We start from the raw sequence: 17,771 nt of genomic DNA, 5'->3' as shown, positions 1-17,771 counted from the left end.
GAAGTCCCTGTCTTCTTTCCCTTTCAATTCACTGACGCTTACTATATCTAGATTGGCCCTTTGAATTTCCCTTTACAGATTTTATAGCTTTCTTCCTACATTCAAGCTTCTGACATTCCACGCCTTTCGTTGATTATTTAATTTTTTTTTCTCATGCTCACCTCCCACTTGGCAGTTCCCTCCCGGAGATTCGAATGGGCGACTGGAATTTTTTGCCAATGGAGACATCAACGTGACACTTATTCAGTTATAGGCTACATGTCCTGTGGATACACGTTACATGTCTTCAATGCAGCTGTTTCGACTGTCTTCTGCATCCTCATGCCATTGATCACTGCTATTCTTCCATCTTTAGGGGCAGTTTCGCACCCCTATGAAACGTCCCCTTAGAAAAATTCTAAATGACTGTGCTTAAACTGACACACAATATTGTTAGTGCAAGGCAAACTGACTTTCAAAAATACCTACAAAAGAATGGCCCTCACTAACAATAACCTATACCTTACATGAATCACTTACTTAAAAAAAATCTTCGGTACTCAAATTGCTGCAATACAGCGTGCGCCAATACTGCCAGCTGAATAAAAGATTCTAACTGCTGAAGGTACTAACTACTCATAGGCATCGTTAGCAAATGAAAGATATTGATAGATAACAAAAATGTATTTAACTTAATAATGTTCCAAAGTCATCACACACACTCACACACACACACACACACACACACACACACACACACACACACACATATATATATATATATATATATATTCATGATATCCAATATTACAAGTCTACTGTCTCTGATAGACACACGTCCAGATCATCTGCTCTCAAAACTCCGCCATCGCTCTCCCCACATCCACCACATCCACCACTGCTGGCGGCTCACCTCCAACTGCGCAACGATACGCGCTGTTAATAGCCAACTGCCCAGCACTACAATAGCAAATTCCAACAATGCAAACCAGCCACAGACTGCACACAGCACAGCCAGTGATTTTCATATAGAGCGCTAAATGGCGCTAACAACATAAAAACCTAAACAGCCAACGTACACCTTTTTTTTGTCTTCTCATTTTGTTCGTTTTCGTTCGTTTCATCTGCTCGGTGCCGACGTCGCGAGACACCCGTTTTATTTCGTTGTTGATCCATTAACTCAGTTTTTTTATTACAGAGGGCAGCTATTCCTCTGACCGCACCTAGGACAAGAGTGTGCCCTGAACCTCTGCCCGTTCCTCCGTCACCGGCCGCGGTGGTCGCGCGGTTCTCGGCCCTCAGTCCGGAACCGCGCGACTGCTACGGTCGCAGGTTCGAATACTGCCTTGGGCATGGATGTGCGTGATGTCCTTAGGTTAGTTAGGTTTAAGTAGTTCTAAGTTCTAGGGGACTGATGACCGCAGATGTTAAGTCCCATAGTGCTCAGAGCCATTTGAACCATTCGTTCCTCTGCCCTCTTTGACAAGGCCGTTGGCAGAATGAGGCTGACTTCTTAATGCCGGATGTCTTCGGCTGCCAAAGCTTATTGTTAATCAAAATGTAAACGGTGGCGGGTTTCGAACGGGGGGCCAAGGACGTTTTGATTATTATTGAAAAACGCTACCCCAAGAACACGGGTATTCGAGCTGGCTGCAGTTCATGTAGTCGAATACTTAATGATGTCGCAAGAATATGCCACTGATGAAATTCCGCTACAAATCCGAGGCGTGGGTTTCTTCCAACAAGATGGCCCATCGCCTGATTCTAGCGCACTGTCCGTGCGTATCTTGACCAAACATTACCTGGCAGATGGATTAGTGAAGGTGAGCGATGGCGCTAACCTCACCGATATTAAGCAACCCGATGGGAACAGGAAACTATGACTTCCACGCCGTCGTTCCTGGATCGCGATAAACGTAGTTTCTTACCAGCTTTGTACTGCACAACCAAATTTGCAACACTAGGACATATTTAAAACGTAAATATCAACCATTATAACATAAATGCTTACATTTACGTCGTAAATGAATCGTAGAATGAAATGCGTCGTCTCTTAATCGAAAAGGCAGCAACACTTGACATTTGTCGAATACAGCGCCATCTACCACGAATGGAAAAGAATGTTTCGTGTATGCCGTACTTTTTTTTGCCTAGTGTCCGAGTATGGAATAAACAAAATACAAAGTTGATCCCGGCCAAGGTGGTGTGGTTAGGAGGTGGGCAGTTGTAGTACAGACATATGTCCCCTTGACTAATACTAACTTTTCACCTACATCATTTTTCGTGCAATGCGTCCTTTTCGAGTGATTTAGTTGTCTCAAGTTAAAACAAACATGCTGTATATCTATTACTAACATTCTCGGGTTTCAAGCCGCGTCAAGTGGTTTACTACCCACGAGCTTTCGGCAGAGATCTCCTCTGCCATCGTCAAGTGGATGACTGTCGTCTGGTTGTCATTGCCGTGCTCATACAGCCGCGCCGTCACTCGTGACGTCACTGGTGCTCGGTCGCGCACCATATACGGTAATGTTTTGGCCGCGCGACCGCGGGCTCGCTTCAGCTCCCTCAACACGGGATCCCATGCTGTACTCAGCTGCAGTCCACCGTCTCTACTGCAGGTGTTGTCAGAAATTCTAATCTCTATGGCCTCGTTTATCACTCTATCCCAGAACCATCAGTCCGTTTAATAATAGACGTCTCATCGAATGCAATTCGGTGTCCGTTTTCCAGAGCATACAGCTGACTTTTCGGGACAGCGCAGAGGGTAACACCTTTCATGTTCTATGCGACGCTGCTCAATAGTGCGAACAGTCTGGCCGACATAGAACTGCCCACATCCACACGGTATCTTGTAAATTCCTGGCGTTATGAGGCCTACATCGTCTTTCACAGATTTCATTAGTTGCCAGGTATTTGTCGGAGGCCTGAAGATTGTGTCTATTTTATGCTTCTTCAGGAGCCGAATAGTCTTCCCTGTTGTCGAACCACAAAACGGTAAGGATGCAACCTGCTTGGTGTCTTCTTCAGAGGTCTTCTTCCTTTGAGGCTTGGATGACACAGCTTGTGAGATCTGTTTGTTGTTGTAACCGTTTTCCTTAAAAACTTTGCGTAAGTGACTCAGTTCTTTTGGGAAGTTTCCAGCGTCTGTGACGGTTTCAGCACGATGTACTAATGTCCTCAGAGCTTCTGGGATAGCGTGATGAACGAGGCCATAGAGATTAGAATTTCTGACAACACCTTCAGTAGAGACGGTGGATTTCAGCTGACTACAGCGTGGGATCCGGTGTTAGTTGCAGCGCGCCCGGCGGTCGCGCGGCCAAAACATTACGATATATGGTGCGGCACCGAGCACTAGTGACGTCACGAGCGAATTCACGAGCGACGGCGCGAATATATAAGCACGGCAATGACAAGAACACGACAGTCATCCACTTGACAATGGCAGAGGAGATCTCTGCCGAGAGCTCGTGGGCAGCAAACCACTTGACGCGGCTTGAAACCCGAGGATGTTTTTGATGTGTTGGCAAATGTGCCAACACCTTGTAGATAGAGGAGGCCTAAATTCACGCTATAATCTAACGCAGACGGGCGTGAGGTCTGGAACAGGCTACGTAATGAATGTTATAAAGAAAAGTACGTAGCTCCATGAAAAGTAACTTTACTCCATCATTTGTATACAGCATTCTTGATGATACAAGTGAGACTCTCTCTAGATATGGTTAATGGCGCCTTGCTAGATCGTGGCCATGGACTTAGCTGAAGGCTATTCTAACTGTCTCTCGGCAAATGAGAGAAAGGCTTCGTCAGTGTAGTCGCTAGCAAAGTCGTCGTACAACTGGGGCGAGTGCTAGTACGTCTCTCTAGACCTGCCGTGTGGTGGCGCTCGGTCTGCAATTACTGACAGTGGCGACACGCGGGTCCGACATGTACTAATGGACCGCGGCCGATTTAAAACTACCACCTAGCAAGTGTGGTGTCTGGCGGTGACACCACAGTTTTACTAACGGATATCGCCGCGAAATCATGCATTCGTACATGCTGCATATCTGGCTCAAACAATTATCATTTATTCTTCAGTCCCAGTTGCACATTATTAAATACATGACATGTTTCGATCTCTCTGGATGATCTTCAGAACTACTTGGTTGCACCAAGAACTCGTCTTGTCAGTGGCAGAACTTCATAACATAGTACTGATGTGAGCTTCACCCTGTAGGTCTGGCACAAACAAGTCTCATGTATTCTCCAGCCTCAGTTGTACTTTTTTAAATACGAGACACGTTTCGGTCTATCTGAATCATCTTCAGAATTATGTAATTGCATCAAAAACAAGTCCTGTCTGTGTTAGGACCTTTTATCATAGTAATGATCTGAGTTTCTGGTAGGAGTTTCTGACACATACAGAGCACTGATATGAGGGTCTGACATAGACACGACGGGTTTTTCACGCAAGTGTATAGTTCTGAAGAGGATCCAGATAGATCGAAACATGTCATATATTTAAAACTGTGCAACTGAGACTGAAGAACAGGTGAGAAATGTTTTAAATATCAATACAATTCCTGTTTTGTCGTGACGAATATGTCGACTATAGTGAAAGAGTCCTGGCTCAATTTTCACAAAGACGGTGAACAGAACCACTTGGGTAGCAATGTAAGATAGCATCTCCTGCCCATAAAGCGTTTAAAGAAACCGTATAAAATTGGAATCACGAGTCGTGGCAGTGTTTGAAACCAGGGCACCAGAACGGTTCTAGTCACGCGTCCAGCGTTCAAGCTAACGCTGTAGTGTTGTAAGAGAGGCGAAGCAGTTGTACGACAGCATTTATCTAAGCAATGTGGTACTACGACATTCACGACTGGAATGCCAAAGAGTATTAAGGCAAATTTAAAAGGGAGCTGCGATAGTTCTCTTCAGAAAACGGGGCGTCAGCTTTTCTGCAGGAAAACATTGAATGAGGCGGCATCGACCTTGTTAATGTTCGCGGAGTCGACTGTGTGACTAGGCGGCGGGGGAGGGGCATGGTCAGCTGCCAGTGCGAGAGGAAGGGTGGGGGAGGGGGAGAGGGGGAGGCAACCTTATATAAGGCACCGGCCGCCGCCGGCCGCGACACTGCACGTCGTTCGGCGCCGCAACGGGACCATGAAGGTGAGTGGACACGCTAAAGTGCCGCGCCGCACTCTGCGGGGGAGTTGCCGCCTGTCGGGTATCGGGAACGGCCTTTCGCACCGGGAGGTCACACAGTCAGCGTTAGCTTTCACTCTCTCCGCCAGCGTGAACGCGCCCCGCAGACGTTCGTCAGCGTCTAGCTCAGAACACGGAGTGTGCAGTTTAGATATGTAGGAGATGTGCATTTCAGATGTGTTCTCACCGTTAACTTACCTAAGCACGTTCGCTGCTTTCTCGAAGTCCCGCATTATCATTCTACGCTGCCCGTGAGCTGAACTGGCGGCCCTACGACGTGTACACGAGCGCAACAATGGATAATCTCAGACGAGGGAGAAGCTTCTCGTTTCCGCTGCCACAGGGTCTTGAAGCACGTCACAAGCGCAATATTTCTCGTCCCCGGAGACTTCAATGCTTCAGTAGAACAGCAACATTACTTATTAAGCTCATTGTCTATATTTGGGTCGTTAGCTGCCTGCAGTGAGGTAGCTATTTAAGAGGATCACGTTTTTATCTTAGTACGTCAGTTACAATCGGCCGTATTAAACATGTCTACAAAATGGTTCAAATGGCTCTGAGCACTATGGGAATTAACATCTGAGGTCATCAGTCGCCTAGAACTTAGAACTACTTAAACCTAACTAACTTAAGGACATCACACACATCCATGCCCGAGGCAGGGTTCGAATCTGCGACCGTAGTGGTAATGCGGTTCCAGACTGAAGCGCCTAGAACCGCACGGTCACACCGGCCGGCTACAAAGACTAGATTAGCTGTAATATTCCATGTGCATTTCACACGTATCGGGTCCCTTAACTTTCCCAAGCACGCTCGCTAGTTCTCGAAGTACCGCATTATCATTCCACGCTGTCCGTGGGCTGGTTACCAATTGGCGGCTTCACGACGTGTTCAGGCGCAGTGGTAGATTATCTGAAAGGAGGGGAGAGCGAGGCGTCTGTTTCCGCAGCCACTGTGCGCTGGATCACGGCACGAGTGGAAAATTTCTCAGCCCTGGAGGCTTGAGCGATTGAGTAGAAGAGCTGCATTGCCCATTAAGCGCGGTGTTTCCAGCTGAAGTCGTTAACTGCGTGACAGAGCTGGCAAACATATGACGGAAAGTAAGTTAGGCACTTTGAAAGTTATCTATATTAATGTATCACTTCTTGATCTCAGTACACTCCCGCCGGAGGTTCGAGTCCTCACTCGGGCATGGGTGTGTGTGTTGTCATTAGCGTAAGTTAGTTTAACTACTGTGTAAGTCTAGGGACCGATGACCTCAACTGTTTGGTCCCATAGGAATTCACACACACTTTTTTTATCTCAGTACGCCAATTACAATCGGTAGCGTTGAATGTGCCAGATTAAGGTAAACTAACGGTCGGGTGATTAGGGCCCGCCAATAACCTCCGTTAGCAAATATCCTATGCCCCCTGTGCATAACGTGGAGCATATTACCATAGGAAGCAGCAGGAGTATCAATATGTAGCGTGAAAAAACGAAAAAAAAATTGACACCGCAATCGTTGAAATAAAATACGGCCAATCAATGAAATAAAAATATTAAATAAAATAAGGAACATTGCAACTTTAGCGAAATATACGCTAATATTTTTAAATTGTTTATTGTCCAACACAATCACATAAAATTTCAAAAGAACTCGGTCATCACCAGCCATCGTCAGATCATAAGAGTATTCAGTAAATGAATTGAAAGCACACTGAGAAAACCGCGTGGGAAAGGCGGTTAATGTGCTTGCAAATGATCTACTGCTACGTGTTATGATATGAAGATGTGTAATGACGACCAAAATGGGTAATTTACTTTAGACATATCATATGATTGTGGCGGACAATAAACCAATATAAAAAGATTTTTAAAATCGAAGTGGTTTACGAATTATCGTTCTTGCCGGTACTAATTACGCTGCAAACTATAATTAAAGGAATAGCAGAAGGAAAAGATTGCAATTACAGACCTAAATAATAGTACGTAAGGCAGGGCATTGATGATACGGGATGCGATAGGTGTGCTGAAAAAGAGGAAACAGTTGAAAAGCTACAGTAATGGAGCGCTGCATGAAATCTACTTTAGTACTGATGACCAAGAAAACAACATCAGCTGTATATGAGTAAGTCATTACGCATGTAACCGTCATTTTACAGTAGCGTAATTTTCAAAAGATGAAGCTACACGCTAACTGTAAGATTACGCTTTAGGTGCGTGCTGATTCGGTACAGTGCACTTCTACGTTACTTATGCTTCTAAAATCTATATGAGATGTTACCTATAATCTACTTGCTCTTCCAGCTGCGTAAATGAGTCGCTGTTTATCAGCATGCATCCGACAGCACGAATACCTAATATATTCCAAAACGCCGGTCCATAAAAACGAGATTTACCGCTCCCCCCCCTCGAGTTATATTGGTGATAGAAAAGTAGGGACAAGTGTTTCGGATAGGCCTTGGGCAAGCGACGATTTTTATACTCAACAGAAGGATCATGTTCCTGTAACTATCCTACAATACAGAGTAAAAGTATGAATATTACAAGCATCCTACTGCTTATGCAAACGGTGCAAATCGGTTGGTTCTTTTTGGATTTAATGTGATTTATGGTGGGCTTGATGGAACTTATGGATGCACCGTTGGTTCATGGATGGTTCCTCGGCAATCCCGGAAAAATGTTTTTTTTTTCTATTTTTCGCCGTCACCAGCGGACCAAAACCCAGACGACTATTTTAAGACAGCTTTTTTGCAGTATATTGCTATGATACAAATATCGAACAAACTTCAAAATGTTCTTGATATCTTTATCTGTTTCCAGAATACAGAGATTCAAATTTACCCAACTTCCACATGTAAAATCCGTTACGAGGTGAAATCAAATATTAAATAACCTTGTAAAGCAATAAACTGGTAGCCAAGATCACAGAAATTCTTTTTACAACATCAAGGCAAGCAATGGTGATATTAATAGTTGCCTATAACTATAACCTGTATGTGTCCTAAGATCCGATGATGGCGGCTTTAGTTTCGCCGAAACCGGTAATCATGGAATAAAAAGAATTCCTGCGATCTTGGCTACCAGTTTATTGTTTTACAAGCATCTAGATCGCTCCAACGTGAGCACAATGTGCTCCCTACAAAACACATTAAATAACCGCAGAAAACTGTTCAAATTTTAACGGTACATTATCTAGGCATTTATCTAGAAGAGCCATCTCCCTGTTTTCAAAAATGTTTATCCGTTATGGAGAAACACTCCAAAAACTTGTTTTATGGTAGCAGAACCCGAGTCGGCAAAGCACAGCAAATGGCTGTAATTCTTACGACGTATTCTTAATATGCCGATCTCAAACAACCTTGACTTTCTAGATATATTAATCCGTTTCCGAGACAGAGGCGAAAACGTAGTTTATGGAGCAACGTGGCACAGAGAAATATCCTGTATAGTGCCTCTGGTATCATTTGGAAAACCCTTGTTGTTGTACTGAAGTACATACTAAATTTTTTTCCACAGAAAATGCGGTCTGGGGTGTAAAATTAGTTCTGCGTTATTTCAATTTCTGACAAGTAAACTATCTAATTTTTTTGACCACTACATTTGTTTTATTGCTGCTGCAGGGAAAAGAACGAAACGAGTGAAGAAATGCCCCCGTCAGAGCACAGAAAATGTGAGTACGTCCCCGTTTTCTTTAAAAGACTGACTGCGATTGGAGTGCCAGCTGTCTCATTCATGGTTGTGCTACAGAGGGAGCAAAGGAGACAATGGCCGAGTGGCAGTGTGAGAGGGGGAGAGAGACACAATGGCAGTTGCAGATAGTTGACAGGAACAGGACAGTGCTAGGAAAGGAGCGAAGGTGATAGCGCCAGGGTTGGGAGGGGGGGTGAGACAAAGAGAGAAAGAAAGTGGAAGGGGGCGAGAGCGAGTGATAATGAGAACAGAGTATATAGCAATGACGACGACGAAGAGACAGACAGTCACAGTGAGAAGAGACAGCAGCAGTAGGGTGGAGGAAACGAGATAGTAGTAGTAACAGAGAACAAGAGGGAGGTAGTGACAGGGAAAGGAGACTGTAGAAGTAGGACAGAACGAAGGGGACTGTGGCTGTGATACAGGAGACAATGTCAGAGAGACACAAAGAGATAATGAATGAGTGAGCGAGTTAATGAGTATCAGCGACTTACAGGGATGGAATAGTGGGAGTGAGTGAGTTACAGATAGGGGAGCTTTTGGGAGTTTGAGGAGAGTCGCTTGTTAAAAAAACCAAATACGTTTGCATGCCAAAATTTTTGGCAAAATTTTTAAAAGGTGCTGAGGAAGGTAGAATGAGAGAGCTGGTGCCCCACTTTTCAGTCAGAGTCTTTTAAATAAACAGGAATATATTCGAGTTTTTTGTGCTCCAATAGGAACATTTTTTTCGCTGGTAACTATATTATCATGAAAAATTGTATATTCTAGTGAAATATTCTCCCTGCGTAGTAATGAATTTTAGTTAACGAACTTAAAGCTAATTTATGATGACAGTTGCTATAAATCCTATTGCTCTTTACTTTAGTTGTTATCACACAAAGGTTGTGGCTTATATAAATAGCAGTTTTTTATGGTCGCGCCAGTACATATTGAATTTGCCATTTCTCGGTATTAAGTACTCGTTAGTAACTATACGTGTACCTCATGGCTAATAATTAAGTTTCACAACGTTGTTTCGATTTTTAATTATTAGTGTTTGACTCATCACTGTCTACCTCTTGTAGGATTTCCTTTTGGGGGGGAAGGGCCGGTCGGGAATGACTGGATCGTTGGAACACACATTTCAGCTATTGCCTTAAGTCACTTAACATCTGCACCGGAATGGTTCGTTCGAACGTCGCAACGGAAGTGTTCTATCTCTAACGAAACGCGTCAGTAAGTGCAGTTCTTTTTATTTCGCTGGGTGCTCTTAATGTTTGCAAGGTTTAGACCTGTTGAGTGACTGGTAAACCAACAAACAATCTTCGTTTGCTCCGACATAATTTTCCTGCCTCTGTCCTCCGGCCCCTTTCACCCATTTCTTCCCACTCTCTCCTGCCGCCCACTACTGCCCAACTGCCCATTCGCAGCCAGATTCGACGGGCTTGCTTCTTTTTTCAAAATCCACCGAATTTTTCGATTTTATTTCAAAGAATATCAACAAACAGAGTAAGGTGTGCGAAATTATAAAGATATATTCACCTATTAATAATTTCAAATATTCATTCTGTTTGTGATTCGCAGTTGGAGTTCCAAATGTTCGTACAAGGGTCGCTTCTTGCGTTACCTGAATTGATCTCCTCCCATTATCCTCTCCTCTCCCGTGAATATCGTTAGCCGCAACGGGAATCCCAGCACCTAGTTCCGGCCAATGAAGATGTGAGTTGCATTCCATTACTTTCGCATCTAACTACAGCGCCAGTTGCTCGCAAAGCGTCTCTAGTGCCGTGTGTTAGAATAATTCTGTGAAATGGAAGTGCCGTACCTGTTTCTGCAGTAGTGCAGCCAGAAGAAGATCCACATGTAGAGGAGTTGAACGAAGAATCAAAAGGAATATCTTTATAATATTTCACACCTTACACTGTTTTCTGATATTCTTTGAAATAAAATTGAAAATTCGGTCGATTTTGAAAAAAAAAGTACACGAGCAGGGTTTCAGAGACGGCTCTCTGATGTCGCTCCACAACTTAACGGACAATGCCAGAAAATGGCTCCAAAATCTTAATGTTACTGTGTAATTAATTGTCTTCAATTTATGTGCTGTTTGTTCCATTTAATATAATAATGTAGTTTCCCTGACATAATTGTAGTGTAATAACTGACATAATTTTGTTTCCACATTGTAAGTTCCAACCGTTTAATGTGATTTATATTAATCTTATCTGTTCTTTGTAAAATGTATCTGGCAGATCGAACGAGAAATAAATAATAATTCGGAGCGACCTAAAAGACAATGCCCGCATAAAGCAATTAGTAGGAAAAGGACATGTCAGACCGTGATTCTTGGAAAAATGAAGGGAAATGTGATTCGCACACGAATTAAGTGATTTAGAGAACAGTTGTTCGACTGATTCATGAGTGTTGCTCCTGAGTCTGGGACAGTTACCTGGCTGGATTAATAGAGACGAGATGCAAGAGCGTCGCGTTTCGCCACAGGATCGTTTATCGGTGTGAGATTGTTGCGGAGATATTCGACAGACTACAGCAGCAGACGCTACGAGAGAGGCGTGACGCGTCACAGAGCGGTTTACCACTGTCATTCCGAGAGAGTACTTCCAGTCGTATACGTACGTCTCGCTAAATGACCATAATTAGAAGACCCGAGAAATTGGAGCTAATGCAGAGCTTCACGAACAATGCTCCTCCTCGCGCGCCGTTCGCGAATGGAATAGAAAAGGCGAAACAGGTAGTGTGGCACCGAAAGTGAGCTCCGCCACGCATCGTAAGGTGGCCTGCTGAATGTAGATGTAGTTGTTACACCCCGCTGCATAATTTTTCCACAATCAGTATTAAGTGGAGAATTTAGAGACGTTGTTCAATCCCTACGTATCGGTGACAATATTCAGCTAATTACAAAGCGTGCAGAGGCATTCAAACAGCCATTATTCCAAAGCTCTATTCACGAATGGAACGGGAAGAGCTTGTCATACGTAGAGTTGCGCTCTACCACACGACGGTTCGGTAGTTTTCGTACAGTACATAATTGTAATGTATTGCGAGTACACAGAAAGAATGATCCTTTATTGTATAATTATGTGATAGCGGAACAAACACTGGTGGCAGTTACTACTGTAAAATATCTGGAAGTATGCGTACGGAACGATTTGAAGTGAAATGATCATGTAAAATTGATTGATGGTAAGGCGGGTGCCGGGTTGAGATTCATTGGGAGAGTCCTTAGAAAATGTAGTCCATCAACAAAGGAGGTGACTTACAAAACACTCGATCGACCTAAGCTTGAGTATTGCTCATCAGTGTGGGATCCGTACCAGGTCGGGTTGACAGAGGAGATAGAGACGATCCAAAGAAGAGTGGCGCGTTTCGTCACAGGGTTGTTTGGTAAGCGTGATAGCGTTACGGAGATGTTTAGCAAACTCAAGTGGCAGACTCTGCAAGAGAGGCGCTCTGCATCTCGGTGTAGCTTGCTGTCCAGGTTTCGAGAGGGTGCGTTTCTGGAAGAGGTACCCCCTACTTATAGCTCCCGAGGAGATCACGAATGTAAAATTGGAGAGATTCGAGCGCGCACGGAAGCTTTCTGGCAGTCGTTCTCCCCTGTGAACCATACGCGACTGAAACAGGAAAGGGAGGTAATAACAGCGGCACGTAAAGTGTCCTCCGCCACACACCGTTGTGTGGCTTGCGGAGTTTAAATGTAGATGTAGATGTAGATGTAAACGACGTAGTAAATGGCTGAATTATCGGTAGTAGTTGCTAGCATTGGTCGTGAAAGGAAAACGACCATATCTCAGAAAAATGGCAGCCGACAACTTCTCTTTGTTTTTGTTACTTTGTTTCTTTGGTTTTTCCATAACTAGAACCGACATGGTTCAGCGTTAGACCATGGTGTATTTTATATCCTTACAAAATATAAATTGCATTTTATAAGAAATAAAAGTTAGTTGATCGCCTAACATTTGCGCTCTTACGTAACCAAGACAACTACTTTTGATGCAAGTGCAGTTAATATGTGCAAACATTAAAACATCTATATAGTTATTGTTATTTTGTACTCAACAGAATGTTCATCGTGATAAAAGGTGAGAGTTCCTTGTTATTACTGCTAAGTGCGACTGTGTTGAATAACAGAAACATGTTTTATACAAGCTTGACGAAGTACTGAAGTGGTGTTCGACACGTTTTTGTTTAATGTTTTTATTTTTTTCAATTTTACCTTTATATGGGGGAAATTGCATTTTCTAGCGCTATGTAATAAATCTGTATGGTTTTCTTAAGATTAATTTTTACTGTAACATCCATCTGCTTCACGTTACAAATCAAAAATTTTCGAACAAAACCTGACTTAAGGACAGACAATTTCAATTTTGTTGCTTATTTTTAAGTAACAGAAAAGAGGGTAACTATGTAGAACAAAAAATGTTCCGCAGATTCGTGGTCCTTTACACATTCTCATTTCTAGACGGTTCACCGCTTCTGACTTCCAGAGGAATCTATTAAGACACTGATAGCATACGTGAACAATGCAATCGAAATGAGGTGACGTCCGACAGATATACAACACACAGGTAACGCGATTGCAGTCATAAGTGGCCAAGAACAGAGGGACAACTACCCTAGTCTACGCTGACGAGCCTTCGGTAGTTTTGCAACTCTTACTCATACGAAATTCAGTGGGACGTACCCTCCGCCACGCACTTAACAGTAGTTCGCAAAGTATGTATGTAGATACAGTGTTGATGCAGTATCCTTCGTAGGGGAAGATGTCAAGAGCAAAGCGGGCATGGTAATGGAAATGAGCGTATGGCGTTGTTGACCGGGAGGCCCCATCCGGGGAAGTTAATGGTAACAAAAGTGCTTTTTGTATTGTGATATCACGCCGCTGCTGTTACTCGGAACCAGTGAGATATACGGGCCCTGTGACGCCCCACACCGCACGTGACCCTGCAGGTCTTAAACGAACTGCAGCGACCGTCTCCAGCTGTGCGTGATTTACTGCTTCAGACCAGTTTAATACTTCGCAGCTGCGCATTTACATGCACTCGCGCTATAGAAAACATGTAACACAGCTAAGGACTTTCTTGAGTACCTTTTCTTTGACATACTAGTTTGCCACCAGGCCCCGGACGTAGCCGAGCGTTCGCGATGCATATTGGGCAACACAACTAAGTAGTGTGACGTCACAAATTTGTTGTGGTAGGGGGGGAGGAAGAGGGAAGGGGGGGGGACGTATTTACTGTGGGCCCCGGCCGCTACCACTGTGTCTGCTACATACACTACTGGCCATTAAAATTGCTACACCAAGAAGATGACATGCTACAGACGCGAAATTTAACCGACAGGAAAAAGATGCTGTGATATGTAACTGATTAGCTTTTCACAGCATTCACACAAGGTGGCGCCGGTGGCGACACCTACAACGTGCTGACATGAGGAAAGTTTCCAACTGATTTCTCATACACAAACAGCAGTTGACCGGCGTTGCCTAGTAAAACGTTGTTGTGATGGCTCGTGTAAGGAAGAGAAATGCGCACCATCACGTTTCCGACTATGATAAAGGTCGGATTATAGCCTGTCGCGACATTAGTGCTCGCGCTGGTCGAGATCCAATGACTATTAGCAGAATATGGAATCGGTGGGTTCAGGAGGGTAATACGGAACGCCGTGCTGGATCCCAACGGCCTCGTATCTCTAGCAGTCGAGATGACGGGCATCTTATCCGCATGGCTGTAACGGATCGTGCAGCCACGACGTTTGCAGCAGGATGGACTATCAGGTCGGAGACCATGGCTGCGGTTACCCTTGGCGCTGCATCACAGACAGCAGCGCCTGCGATGGTGTACTCAGTGACGAACCTGGGTGCAAGAATGGCAAAACGTCGTTTTTTATGATGAATCCAGGTTCTGTTTAAAGCATCATGATGGTCGCATCCGTGTTATAGGCGACATCGCGGTGAACGCACATTGGAAGCGTGTATTAGTCATCGCCATACTGGCGTATCACCCGGCATGATGGTAAGGGGGTGCCATTGGTTACACGTCTCGGTCACCTTTTGTTTGCATTGCCGGCAGTTACATTTCAGATGTGTTACGACCCGTGGCTCTACCCTTCATTCGATTCATGCGAAACCCTACAGTTCGGCAGGATACTGCACGACCGCATGTTGCAGGTCCTGTACGGGCCTTTCTGGATACAGAAAGCGTTCGACTGCTGCCCTGGCCAGCACATTCTCCAGATCTCTCACGAGTTGAAAACGTGTGGTCAATGGTGGCCGAGCAACTGGCTCGTCACAATACGCCAGTCACTAACTCGATGAACTGTGGTATCGTGTTGAAGCTGCATGGGCAGCTGTACATGTACACGCCATCCAAGCTGTGTTTGACTCAATGCCCAGGCGTATCAAGGCCGTTATTATGGCCAGAGGTGGTTGTTCTGGGTACTGATTTCTCAGGATCTATGCACCCAAATTGCGTGAAAATGTAATCACATGTCAGTTCTAGTATAATATATTTGTCCAATGAATACCCGTTTATCATCTGCGTTTCTTCTTGGTGTAGCAATTATATTGGCAAGTAGTGTAAAAGTCTAGCCAACGACAGCCGCCGCTTGAGGAATTTCACGGCCGAATCTGTTTATCCTAGCAGCTGTCGTTGCCTTGAACGGAAAAAACACAGGCGGTAGCTTCAAGCTACAGTAGTCAATTACGATTGGCCGTAGGCTGACAGAGATCGATGCGAGGCGTCAGTAGTTCCCGCTAGCCGCCGTCTAGCAGCCCGAGTCGCCAGTACTGGCAGGAAGGACAAACACTCTCTCATTGCTCAGTTTCGCACTCAACGTTTGGTACCCGAGAGGATACATCAGCTCTGTTAATAGCAAGCTTGAATTTCCCTTCCGTAAGTGTACATATATTGCAAACTACACTCCTGGAAATTGAAATAAGAACACCGTGAATTCATTGTCCCAGGAAGGGGAAACTTTATTGACACATTCCTGGGGTCAGATACATCACATGATCACACTGACAGAACCACAGGCACATAGACACAGGCAACAGAGCATGCACAATGTCGGCACTAGTACAGTGTATATCCACCTTTCGCAGCAATGCAGGCTGCTATTCTCCCATGGAGACGATCGTAGGGATGCTGGATGTACTCCTGTGGAACGGCTTGCCATGCCATTTCCACCTGGCGCCTCAGTTGGACCAGCGTTCGTGCTGGACGTGCAGACCGCGTGAGACGACGCTTCATCCAGTCCCAAACAAGCTCAGTGGGGGACAGATCCGGAGATCTTGCTGGCCAGGGTAGTTGACTTACACCTTCTAGAGCACGTTGGGTGGCACGGGATACATGCGGACGTGCATTGTCCTGTTGGAACAGCAAGTTCCCTTGCCGGTCTAGGAAAGGTAGAACGATGGGTTCGATGACGGTTTGGATGTACCGTGCACTATTCAGTGTCCCCTCGACGCTCACCAGTGGTGTACGGCCAGTGTAGGAGGTCGCTCCCCACACCATGATGCCGGGTGTTGGCCCTGTGTGCCTCGGTCGTATGCAGTCCTGATTGTGGCGCTCACCTGCACGGCGCCAAACACGCATACGACCATCATTGGCACCAAGGCAGAAGCGACTCTCATCGCTGAAGACGACACGTCTCCATTCGTCCCTCCATTCATGCCTGTCGCGACACTACTGGAGGCGGGCTGCACGATGTTGGGGCGTGAGCGGAAGACGGCCTAACGGTGTGCGGGACCGTAGCCCAGCTTCATGGAGACGGTTGTGAATGGTCCTCGCCGATACCCCAGGAGCAACAGTGTCCCTAATTTGCTGGGAAGTGGCGGTGCGGTCCCCTACGGCACTGCGTAGGATTCTACGGTCTTGGCGTGCATCCGTGCGTCGCTGCGGTCCGGTCCCAGGTCGACGGGCACGTGCACCTTCCGCCGACCACTGGCGACAACATCGATGTACTGTGGAGACCTCACGCCCCACGTGTTGAGCAATTCGGCGGTACGTCCACCCGGCCTCCCGCATGCCCACTATACGCCCTCGCTCAAAGTCCGTCAACTGCACATACGGTTCACGTCCACGCTGTCGCGGCATGCTACCAGTGTTAAAGACTGCGATGGAGCTCCGTATGCCACGGCAAACTGGCTGACACTGACGGCGGCGGTGCACAAATGCTGCGCAGCTAGCGCCATTCGACGGCCAACACCGCGGTTCCTGGTGTGTCCGCTGTGCCGTGCGTGTGATCATTGCTTGTACAGCCCTCTCGCAGTGTCCGGAGCAAGTATGGTGGGTCTGACACACCGGTGTCAATGTGTTCTTTTTTCCTTTTCCAGGAGTGTATATTGCTCATTTTATCGATTTTATATCCTATTCCATTCACTTACCAAGCGAGGGAAAAACTACTGTCTGCGCGCTTCTGCACATCACTTAATCTCTCTTACCATATCCTCACCATCCCAATGCAAGGTATACAAAGTAGCAGTAGAATACTCGCTGAATTTTCCTCCAATATAGGTGCTCCAAATATACCCAGGAGGGTTTGTGGATCGACATATACATCTCTACTCCGCAAACCAACTGAAGGTACATGGTGGAGGTTACTTCTGCTACCACTTTCTTTTCCACTCTTTCCTGGTCTATTCGCGCATGGCGTAGGGAAAATGATGAGCACTAAAATCGCGTATGGCATCTAATTTTCTCGTCGTGACCATTTCGCGAAACGTATGTGTGGGAAAGGTAAATCTTAGCCGACTCCTCTTGTAATGTATGCTCTCCAGCTTTCAACAGAAAACGGTTTCGTTGTACGTAACTGCTCTCTTGTACCGTCTTCCATTGAGCACCTCCGTAACGGTCTCGCACGGAGTAGCTAAACGATGCCGTGACGAAAGTCACCGCTCATCTGTGAATATCATCTGTCTCTTGTATTAGTCCAACCTG

The 17,771-nt window shown here is 45.5% G+C and overlaps 1 protein-coding gene across 1 annotated transcript in view; it reads left to right on the top strand.

Annotated features, from left to right (window-relative positions):
• The first annotated feature begins 5,091 nt into the window (after positions 1 to 5,091).
• LOC126190671 (uncharacterized) overlaps positions 5,092 to 17,771 on the top strand; it is a 54,981-nt gene continuing 42,301 nt past the window's right edge. Inside the window, exon 1 of the mRNA XM_049931122.1 lies at positions 5,092 to 5,127. Within this exon, the coding sequence (XP_049787079.1) occupies positions 5,122 to 5,127 (6 nt within the window). The 5' untranslated portion in view covers positions 5,092 to 5,121. The remainder of the gene's footprint in view (positions 5,128 to 17,771) is intronic.

The sequence above is a fragment of the Schistocerca cancellata genome, chromosome 6, assembly GCF_023864275.1.
Source record: "Schistocerca cancellata isolate TAMUIC-IGC-003103 chromosome 6, iqSchCanc2.1, whole genome shotgun sequence".
NCBI lineage: Eukaryota > Metazoa > Arthropoda > Insecta > Orthoptera > Acrididae > Schistocerca > Schistocerca cancellata.
The sequence above is the reverse complement of the archived record's forward strand: the minus strand, read 5'-3'. Positions and strand labels throughout refer to the sequence as shown.